Raw genomic sequence first — 11078 nt, forward strand, 5'->3', positions numbered from 1 at the left:
AATGTCAAGGAAACTGCCTGTCTGCGTGGAGAAACAGCAGATGTCAATAAAGAGAAATAACAGATGTAATGGTTTAAGAAAAACTGTTTTTCTATTCACATGGGTTTTAGCTAATGAAAGATACCAAATAATCTTAAAAGTATTCCTGTGAGTAATTTTACTATGATAATGCTATCCCTCAAACGAATTTCTTCTTTTTTGGGGGTGGGGGGGGGGGGGGGTTGGGAGGGATACTTTGTAGTGCAAGTTTTGATAATCTTTGGTTAAACAAGTAGAAACAAATGACACTAAAATACCCATTTTATACATATTGAACTGAACGAATGAGTTTTGTTTTGTGTTGTTTTGTTCAGATGTGCCATGTTTGGTGGATTTTGGTAAAGTTCTGTAGTTTGGCTGCTTTTGGGTTCATATCCAGTGAAGTACATAAATAAATTAACAACACTATCTCTTTGATCCAGTATCGCACAACTTAAAGCTGATGTATACTAATCCTGACAGCTGTGTGCTTTAGTTCCGCTCACCTGCTGATGCCAATTGGAAAATCTGAAATTAGTTGTTACGCTACCAGCTGACCGGATACCTAACACTTAGGTTAATTTTTTGGTAAGATATAATTTTTGAGCACTGACTGATTTAACACAAATAATAAGGTACATGCAGTCTCATTACATTTCAGGTGAGTTGGCTCACCAGAGACAATATTTGCACCAATAAAGTGAGAAACTGCACGATAAAGCACCTGCACAGGGAACCAGGGTCTTGGGTTCAAGAGGCCAAACTATTACCATCGTTGACAGCATGATAGCACTTTCGTTGACAGCATGATAAGCTTGCTCACAAGAGACAGTGTTTGAACCGATAAAAATAACAGCCTGCAAATGACTGGATAGAACAGCTGGGTAGAGCACTGCAGGGTTTGTTCACTGTGAGAAGCTAGCCAGGTCACCAGAGACAATGTTTGAATTGAGAAAATGTGACTTTGTAATTTGTCAGATAACTCGGGTGGATAGAGCATACATGTATGTGCACATTCAGGTCCTGTACTGGTCAGTTTTCTCATTTTTATTTAAAAAGAGATAAACTAGGCCACCCATGTCAATCTTTTCCTCAAAAAAGAGACACTGCCCAACAAATGGCATCTCAGTAGGGTGCAGCAAGAAAGAATTCCTGGTTACAGATGTACACAATTATGCAGTACAGTGAACAACTTTAGTATGCAATTCAGGTCCCAAATTCATGATTGTACTAACAATAAAATGCTGCACATATGATCATCATCCTGTCATAAATTCTGTGCTAACCCTGTTAGCATGGGGTATACACAGTTACACACGAGCACAATCCACAAGTCCACACAAAGATGTGAATGTGCTGAACATCACACAAAAGTTTATGCTACAGGGAATGAAGATTATTCACTACTGGTAAGCAGTGCCATGACATTGGACCCTGGAAAAAGAAGAAAAAGAAAGGAATTTCCCATTTCAAGAGACGTAATCATGTCTGACAAGCTCTGGGCAGTCACTGGCGCAGGTCATACCCAACAGGAAGTGACCAATGTTATCCAATTTACTCACAGCCATGTAGAGGAAATCAAGCTATGTGGATTGGGGCATAATGTAAAACAAACTGTGTGAAATAGCCCCAGGCAAGGCAAACAAGGTGCTGAGTGATCTGTGTGGTTAATTGTCAGGCCAAGGCAGTGTCACTCTCCTGACAGCCTATTTTTCAGCAATATTTCTAAAGTAGTCTTCTCTGAGAGAACAGTTGACAATTTATTTTCCAGTAATGGGAGTTGTGGTCACAAATTGACTTTGGAAACAGGTCTGCAAAATAATGTGCTTGAAAAGTGAGCATTATACTTTATGTATCACTGGTCAGAAGTGACTTGGAGTACTGTAGTCCAGTATGGAGTGGTACGTCGAAACTCAATATAGGGTTACTTGAAGGTGCTCAGAGACGTGCAACTAAATTTATGCCGCGCTACCCTGACATGGATTACAAATTGCGCTTATTTAGCCTTGAGTTGATGCCTTTGTCATTCAGAAGAGAAATCCAGGACCTTGTGTACTGTTTTTAATGTAAGGCTGGTCATTATGATACATCTCTGGATAATTTTGTTCAGTTCAACTCTAACCAGGGCTGCCCTACAACAAGACTATCAGCTGATCCTTTCAAATTATCCGTTCCCCACTGCAATTCTGAATCCCACAAAGCTTTTTATTTTCAGGGCATAGTTAGTACATGGAACCAGCTCCCACTTGCAGCCAGATCAGATTCGTCATTTTCATCGTTCAAGACTCAAGTTCTGGAGTTTAAGAAAACAAAATTCAACTGCAGCTTTGAAACCGATGATGTTTGTACCTGGGCGTCTCACTGTTGTTGTGCTGGCTGCAGGTCCAATTCCGGTTTCTTTTATTCCCCTCGCCAGTCTTCCACTTGAAATTAACTCTTTTCAGTTCTAGTATCGCTTACCGTCCCCCCCCCTCCCCCTTTGTTTAATTCTTCCTTCTTCTTTCCCTTGTTTTCCCCTTTGGCTGTTTGTTCTACCTATCCTACGCTCCGCCCCTCTTTTTCTTTTTTTGTAGAAAAGAAACACAAATAATTTGTAGGATCTCGTTTTCCTGTGGTAGGATGGCTCTGTAGAGGTGCTAGTCACCTGTTCCTTCTTGCCACTCACTGGCTTAATCCATACGTATTTTGGCATAAACTCTTTTTTATCAATTTATTGAAATTGTATATTTCCTGTGTTTTTTAATCTGTGATTCTGTAGATCTTGTAATATTTTTTTTATATCAGCCAGTGGAGAAGTGTAATAAAATAAATAAAATACATAAAATAGTGATTTAAAAAAAAAATTCATAAATACCTCAGACAGTTTAGCTATTCCTATTGGTCGAGAGCCCGTCACGTGGCCGGTCTTAAACGGATGATAAAGACATGGCTAGCTGGTCTTAAACACTTTTCCAGTGTCACATAAAATGTGGACTCCTAAAAATCTAGTGCCTCTTATTGTTTCATTGGTTGAACGTTCACAATCCTCACGTAGGCATGCGCAACACTACCAGGGAGTCAGAATTTTATAGTTCTAAATTCAAAATGCAACGCGCCAGGTGCGTTCTGCGCGACATCGCTCAGAACATGCCACGCGCGCGTCAATCTCCATAAAAGGGTTGTTTACATCTTACTCGCCAGCTGAACACTCCATTATTTTGCTAGAGGGATGTTTCAAAAAGCATGAAGTGAACTTGTTGAACAAAATCGGGATTTTTTGAACGAATTATTTGATATTTTTTTACAGATAAGGTATTTATGAATGGGAATAAATATGTGCTCGGTCGGTATATATCACTCTGTTTAGTACCGCTTAGAGTCTGGGTGCTGATAATTACCCTCGCCTCCGGCTCGGGTAATTATCAGCACCCAGACTCTAAGCGGTATTTAACGAGTGATAAAAACCTCCGGAGCACACATTTATTCCCTTATTAACATTGGATTTTGAAATAGGATCAGACAGTATAACAAATTGAAATCGAGACAGGCAAATGTACAATGAAAAAGGACAACTCAGAAATTAGGAAAAGCATACTTAAGTCATAACAGAAATGATACTTAAAACATAAAATCGTAATTCAGCATGGCTTGATTTTTGCATTGCAGCAGAAGTCCAATTAAAGTTAAATTAAGAATGGAGCTGGAAATCAAAATAGCCTACCAGAAGAAAAGGAACAATATTACTAAGTGGAAAAAAAACCTTTGAAAGGAGAAAGTGGAGAAACTTAAAATTGTGTGACCTTATCTTTCCTTTGGTTGTATGTAGGAAGTGTGAATCACTTTGACCTGAATTTAATAATTTTTGTTGGGAATATTTTTCAGCATGGGATAAACTCGGATTGGCTAATTAGGGATCATATGGTGTTGACTTGCAAATCTGAAACAAACATGTTGAATGTCAAGGTGAGAATACAATGCACAGTGCACAATGCTAGCTTCAATTATAGTGAAACCTGCTTTACACTGATACACAAATTGAGCTGATGGGACTTGTATCCTTGGACTACATGTAGGTGTTACCTAAAGAGACTGAAAAGGGGGGGGGGGGGTGGACAGGGTGTGTTCCCCTTTCCGGCTCTGGGCCTTTCAGGCTTGGAATTGGTTGCTTCCTGTGACTTCACTCTTTGTCACTTTAATCTTAAAATAAATAGGACAAATACAATAAACATTGCAAGGGAAAGTAAAAACAAACATGTAGTGGAAAGCACTGATGGTACCAATGCTGAAGACTCTTGGAAAACAAGAATAATGTGATGGGAAATTATGAGTGTGTTTTTTCTGTACTTATATAGGTACCATATCTCAGATGAACTGCAAATATGCTGCATTTTTACCTTCTAAAGGCTTATCTTGATTGCAATATGTTCCACGATTTCCAATGCATGTTAATTCTGCTATAACTAATTTCTTCATGAATATACGTGAAAGACATCAGGATGATTTCTATTGCAATGAAAATTTGGACCGAGTTAATTTGACTTTTGCATAAGCCCCACAACTGGCGTTTGTTTGCCACACTCCAGAAACAGGAAAATGTGAACATGTGGATAAAGTAACAACATAATCTGATAATATTTGCCCAGCAATCCTAGAAATTAGTTTCAAAACAATCCGCCTGATGCAGCAATAACAGTTTGAAGGGAACAAATTCCACGTTTCAAAAATCTAATTTTGGAAACTGTGGCATCATGCATCATGCTGAAAACTAACCAACTCATTTATAGTGACACTCAGTCATGTGAAGAAGGCCCATCAACCAGCATCCTCTGTATTATATGGCTGCTGGAGGGTGTCATGGAAATGTTACCGTCTTGGAGGAAATGGTCCAAAACTTTTCCAGCCATGGCCTGAAATGTGGTACATTGTACTTTCTTTCCCTCTTGTTCCGTGCAAATCTTCTTTTATTTTTTGCAACTTGATTTCACTGAAATTCACGAGTCAATGGGTGGTGACATTCCATGTGTAGGCCTGTTTAGATGTATTTAAAAACCTTTTAGACTTAATTTAAATATCCACATTTACATAAAATTGTGGTACATGTACATTTACCCCCCCCCAAAAAAAAATTGGGGGGGGGGGGCACAAAAAATTCTACAGCATAATTGAGCCTAGCTGTTACGGTCTTTGTTCTGGGATACTTTTCAGAAGTTTAAAAATTATTTCTTCCGTTTTTTTTATAGACTTTTAGTGCCTATTGAGCTGAATAGGCATATATATTTTTTCCATTTTTTTTTTGGGGGGGGGTAAATGTATCCTAAAACAAATGTTAACAAGGCAAGAAATTTAGTGAATTCAACATAAAACCAAAGGTTTCTCTCAGCAAAATCTGACCCAAATGTCATGTGTTCACTGTTTGAAGGTTGTTCATTGTGGAAAGTTCATTTTTTGTAACAAGTTCTCAATTTTTTCTTGACGTAAATTTGAGCAATGTTTTCTACTTAGCAGCTCCATCTGAATTGAAACCCGAGGTCAGCTCATGAAGTTTGCAGAATATTCATTTCTATATTTTATTCCGGCAGTCTCCTGATGACAAACAGAGCACACTGTTTGAAACGTTGAGTTAAAACAACTGGATCTTCTCAGAACCACACAACTAACAAGCTTTCCATTCTTTGTTCTATATTTTATTCATTGCAGAAGTTGATATCCTCGTCAGAGAGGCTAACCATTCCCTCAGCCAGTGCAACCCTCCCACTCTATCAGTCCTGTAAGAGGAAAGCTCCCACCTACCCTGCAGAGACTGAGCGCTACATGGAGCCTGCCCACATTCCCACTCTGCGACGAGTGGGGACTTCCGGTTATCAGACCCCAAGGAAAGGGGCTCCAGTTATCATGCCCAAGCCCACCTTCAAGTTGGCTGGAGGCGTGGCAGCCCATGCCTTGCTGCATCGCAAGCTGTCCATAGAACAGGAGCAGCTACAGATGGGCCAGGACTTTGTGGACATTGATGGTGACTCCAAAGCCATTCCCACTGTCCTAACCCTAACCGCGCCCAACACTGACGAGTATGACAGAGTGGTGGGAACGAGGCGGGCGTGGCCAGACAACTTTTATATGAACACACCCAAACTTATTCCTAAGAATTCCAAGTGAGTAAAAGGACAGTTGGGCATCAAGCAGCCAGATAACTTACATGTATTAAAAAAGGGAAAATGCTAGTTGATAAGAATGATCAGACCTATGAAAAGTGTCACTAGAGGGACTGAATAACAACAGTTTGACAGGTTTTGATGTTCCTAGCATTCAAGGTAGCTGACAAATTTATTTTTATATGAGATATTTGACTTTCTGCGTGTTGTATAGTAACTGGTAAATATCTGGTAGAATGATGTTAATAACCAGGTTTGCCCGAGTTATTCTGTAATCCAGTGTTCTAAAAAGTGCCTTTGTTGAGAAATGTTCATATACATGTTATAATGGTGTTTGATATGGGACCATTTTCTTTAAATAAGAACATATATTTATGTTATGATGCTAGCCAAGTAGTTTTGCTTTAATTTGTCTTTGGAAGTTTATTGGAAAGGAGAATAACATTTTGAAGAATCTAGTAAAGTTGTGTGCAAGGAATATCCAGCATTATAGTTCTGTCACTGTTGTGCCTGAAAAAGCTAGCATAATCACAGTTTCAATCTTTCGCTTAAAGGGAATATACATCATTTGCTTTTGCTGTAATTTTCAGAAATGGATGGAATTGGGGGATTGGAAATATAAAGCAAATATAGTTACACTGACTTTTTGGAGGTTTTGGGTTCGAAAATGCTATAAAAACCAAGAAAAACGATCATTTACCTGTAGTCTGGTTCCCTGACTCCATATAAGAAGAAACAGAGCAGTTTACATACATTGGGGAATTGTAAGGTCAGGGAACCAGTCTAGCTGGCTCGTACCCGTTCATAGGTTTGTAATCGATTGCAAACAAGTGCAATAGTCAATTGGGGCCAGTATTTGAAAAAAAGCCAGTTGTTTCCAACGCTGATCGGCCGATCAGCGTTGGAAATTGATACAAAAATACCACTTTTCTTGAAAATGACAGTATACCAGGTGCCATAATTTTACAGGATGCTTTAGACTGTCATTTACCAACGTCCTATTAAGGTATTTCGCAAAAACTTGGTAGTTTTATTTTTCGATGTTTGCAAATGTTGTATATTCCCTTTAAACCCAGTGCTCAATGTCTTCAAACTACTGCTCTGTCACATGTAGGTGCATGAACCTTTTGCTAATGACATTGACATTTTTACCATTATCCTGTCAAAAACCTGGATTTAAACTGTCATTGAAACATTATTTTGACATATGTAAAATATGACGTTATGGGAAAAAAACAAGTCACATGATTTAATTTGAATTGTTCAAAATAAGATTAATGAATTGGGTATGATTCTCAACATTATGTCAATGTAATTATGAGTATAATTCTCCACATTTTGTCAATGAACTGTTCCAAAAGAAACCAACATGCCACTTAAGTAAAATTAAAAAAACAAATTAGATGAAGTAATGACTGTAAAAGAACAAAATTTGTTGGTGCTGCATTTTAATGTAGAAAATAGTGAGTATAATCATTTACATAATATATATATAAAAAAAGATTGGAAATCAAAGTGACAAGTAACAGTAAGAAATGGTTCCTGGACAAATGCTGAGTTTTTCATTTTATATGCTGCAAGAAAATAATCATGTAAAAAAAGCATGAAATGTTCCAACAGGTCATATATTTTTTAATGTGGGTGCATTGGGAGTACATTATTGTATTTAAAAACGGTGGCTGATTTTTTTTCAGCCACAAAGTCATTTCATTAGTGTATTAAAAAAAGACAATAATCCATATAGTTTTTGAATGCTACCTCATGTGACTTGAGACACAAGACAGAATGGCGACCCAACCTCAATGTTACTCGGTAAAACAAAATGGGCACATTGAATTAGCATTAAGTTGCAAAGAGGAATGCTGTTTTTGAGAAGTGGCAGTGCATAAAAAGATAAATATTGTTTACTTTTATTTGCCCAAGAATATTTCAATAGTAGGAATTTTTGTGGCTTTTTTGGATGTGTTTTGGGGGATTTTTTTTTTTAATTCATACAAAATAATTCACCAATGTAAATGTACATGTACATGTATGTTGTACTCCTGAGCTATTGTGGTTGGTATAAGGTGTATTTATAAATGCCAGAGCTGGGGCCATTTACACATTTAATATATTGTCGCTTCTACCTAATGGGCGGCAAAAGACCAAAAAGTACATGCGCATCATTGTAGGCTTGTGCCCACCTGCCAAACATAAACAACTTCAGAAGCACTTCAGTAGCAACCAATGCAAGAAAGGCAAGTCACGCCTATCTGAGCATGACATAAGCATTGCCCCCTGGGTGCAGGTCAACTCGGTCCTAAACCAACTTGGTCCTAGTCAACTCGGTCCAAAGTCGACTCGGTCCCTCCGGCTGACGATCCAATGAGTTGTTGTAGATATGTGATATCCCACCGCAGCGATACGCCTATTAAACCCGCCGCCGGAAACTTCAGTCAAGCCACTGGTTTTGGGCTTTTAATTTATAAGATCCTTCTTCAAAATACAATGAGGCGTGACCTACCTATAATGTAGATGGATGTTTTGGGGAATTTGAGCTATCCATCCATTTATAGGAGTGTTTATCTGCTGTAACTTTGCTTTGATTTTCAAGATGGTGTACCCTGATAAAGGCTGGCGCGGCCCTTAACATGGCGCACTTTAGTTTCAGCCCGGCCCTAGTGCCTTGTTAAAGCAAAAACATTTCCAACAGCAAGTGAAATTTTGTTAAGCTCTAAACATTCCCGTTCATAAATCTTGAGTTTATGTACCTAACCGTACAAAGCTAACAGAGAATTTTGATATTTGGCATGATTTTCCGATATTTTTGTGCCCAAAAATAAGAAAATAGTTTTCTGACAAACTTGTAGCTGGTTATGTGAGTGGAGATGACAATGGTTTATCAGAATTTGTCAACTTTAAAAGAGATGGAGCCGGAGATTAAAGAAATAATTATTAAATGTTAAGGTCGGCAGATTTTGTGCCCAATTTCGGGATCGTATGTGAATTTCGGACTTTCTTGAATTTCATGACACTGAAATTGTTCACAAAGGTTTAAAAGCAAGCATTATAGGGGTAAACAAAGTACCAGTATTGAACTAATATGAAGATTTTTTTAACAAAGAGGTTATAACAATAACAATGTTTTGACCCAAGAGTGCCAAGACTAACAAATTATTGGACTGTCTGATGGTGGGACCGAGTTGACTCGGATCGAGTTAGTTTGAACCCCCGCCCGTGGTGGTTTGGATTAATTAAAAGCCCTGTAAAAGTTCTTAACTAAATTTGGTATGTAATGTCTTCCAGTTTCCTTGAAACTAAATGTGACTCATCATTTCGTGCCAGTACAATGGCTGTTTTTCAAGTTGTCATTTTCTTTAAAGGAAAGGACAGATGTGTGTAGTTTTCATAAAAAGTAATATTTAAAACGAAAGGCAATGGACAGTCAAAGTTGTCTTTGGGGGACACGGAAAAGACCAGGCGAATGTGAATTTATGGTCAAACATTGGACAATTTCCAACCAAATGATTGATTGGATGTGCTCATTCAATTTTTTCTCTAAATTAGTGAAGGAATTTGACACCGGGCCACGACAGCTTGAACTCGGGTGTACTACATGCAGTTTGTCCTGGCATTTTCTAATTTTATCTTCAATAAAAAATGGAGTGAAACCAATATCCATCATTTACCTGAATAACTTTCTGATATTTTGGCTTAATTATTTTTACACAATACTTACAACTTTTTTTCCTTCAGTAAAACTTTATGTCACTGCATCAGTTGTCATTATTATTTTTACATCTACTATAGGATACTTTGTTTGTGGGGGATGGGCAAATAAAAGACAAGTGATTTTTTCTTCTTCTTCAGGTTTGAGGCAGTTAAGGCTGTATACCATTCCTGTATGTATATTGATGAATTCATGTATGCGCTATTAGTTATTATAATTATATTAACTGGTGAATAATAATGTTAGCATCCAAGTTATCCTGAAATGTATAATAAACATTCACAATTTGGTGTAAATGTATACCAAGACTGCACAAGACTTATTTGTCCACTCACAATTAGTCCAAGAGCCAGGGTCATTTATTTTTTGGGAATGACCAAGTGCTTAGTGGGTATTTTTGGAAAGGTTGCACTTTGGGGAATTCGAATTGGCTAGTCTTATGGTTACCTGGCGGTGGACCTGGATACCAGGAGCAGATAAGTGACGTCGCATAAGCAGTGATTAGGACATGCAACAGCCGTCGAGTCAGTAATGGACTGTGTATACAGAACGTACGTACAACTGTCACAGCGGCTGTTGGATGTCGTACTCAACGATGCGCAGCCAAGCCAGCCATGTTTACGTTTAACTACCTTTTTAAATGAAATCATAATAGACAAGCATTTAGAGGAGATGTCTGAGTACATGAACGGCATAGTCAAACATTTGATCATGCAAATGTAGGTGTTTGTTGCCTTTGATTAGACCACGGATCAATCATTATATAGACACCAAAATTCCTCAACTTTAAGAAACACTTAACTTTGTAATTTAACTTTCAACCTACAAACACAAAATGTTGAACGTTTATTCGGTTACTATATTGGGTTGCCTTTCAATTCTAAATCTTGAACACGCAGACTCATTGAACTTGCTTGCAAGGGCGGATCCTGGGGGGGGGGGGCCAAAGGGGGCCATGGCCCCCCCCCCAAAAAAACCCCGAAACCAATTTTTTATTCTATGTGACGCAATAAAGGCATGCAATGAGTACTCGGATCGCACCACAGAGCATCGAGAATCAAAAAAATTTTCGGGGCCCTTAAGTGGGCCTCGAACTCCACGCCGTAATTTTTTGACCCACTTTTTGGGAGACACAATTTTTTTTTGGCCCCCCCAAAAATTGTGTTCTGGATCCGCCCTTGCTTACTTGAGGGATTGAGTTCTACAGAACTTGTTGGCCGTCT

The 11078-nt window shown here is 38.4% G+C and overlaps 1 protein-coding gene across 1 annotated transcript in view; it reads left to right on the plus strand.

Annotated features, from left to right (window-relative positions):
• Nucleotides 1–6694, plus strand: part of LOC119731154 (low-density lipoprotein receptor-related protein 4-like) — a 50016-nt gene extending 43322 nt beyond the window's left edge. The window contains exon 16 of the mRNA XM_038204201.1: nt 5695–6694. Coding sequence (XP_038060129.1) covers nt 5695–6150 — 456 coding nt within the window. The 3' untranslated portion in view covers nt 6151–6694. The remainder of the gene's footprint in view (nt 1–5694) is intronic.
• Nucleotides 6695–11078: the final 4384 nt, after the last annotated feature.

The sequence above is a fragment of the Patiria miniata genome, unplaced genomic scaffold, assembly GCF_015706575.1.
Source record: "Patiria miniata isolate m_02_andy unplaced genomic scaffold, ASM1570657v1 HiC_scaffold_23, whole genome shotgun sequence".
NCBI lineage: Eukaryota > Metazoa > Echinodermata > Asteroidea > Valvatida > Asterinidae > Patiria > Patiria miniata.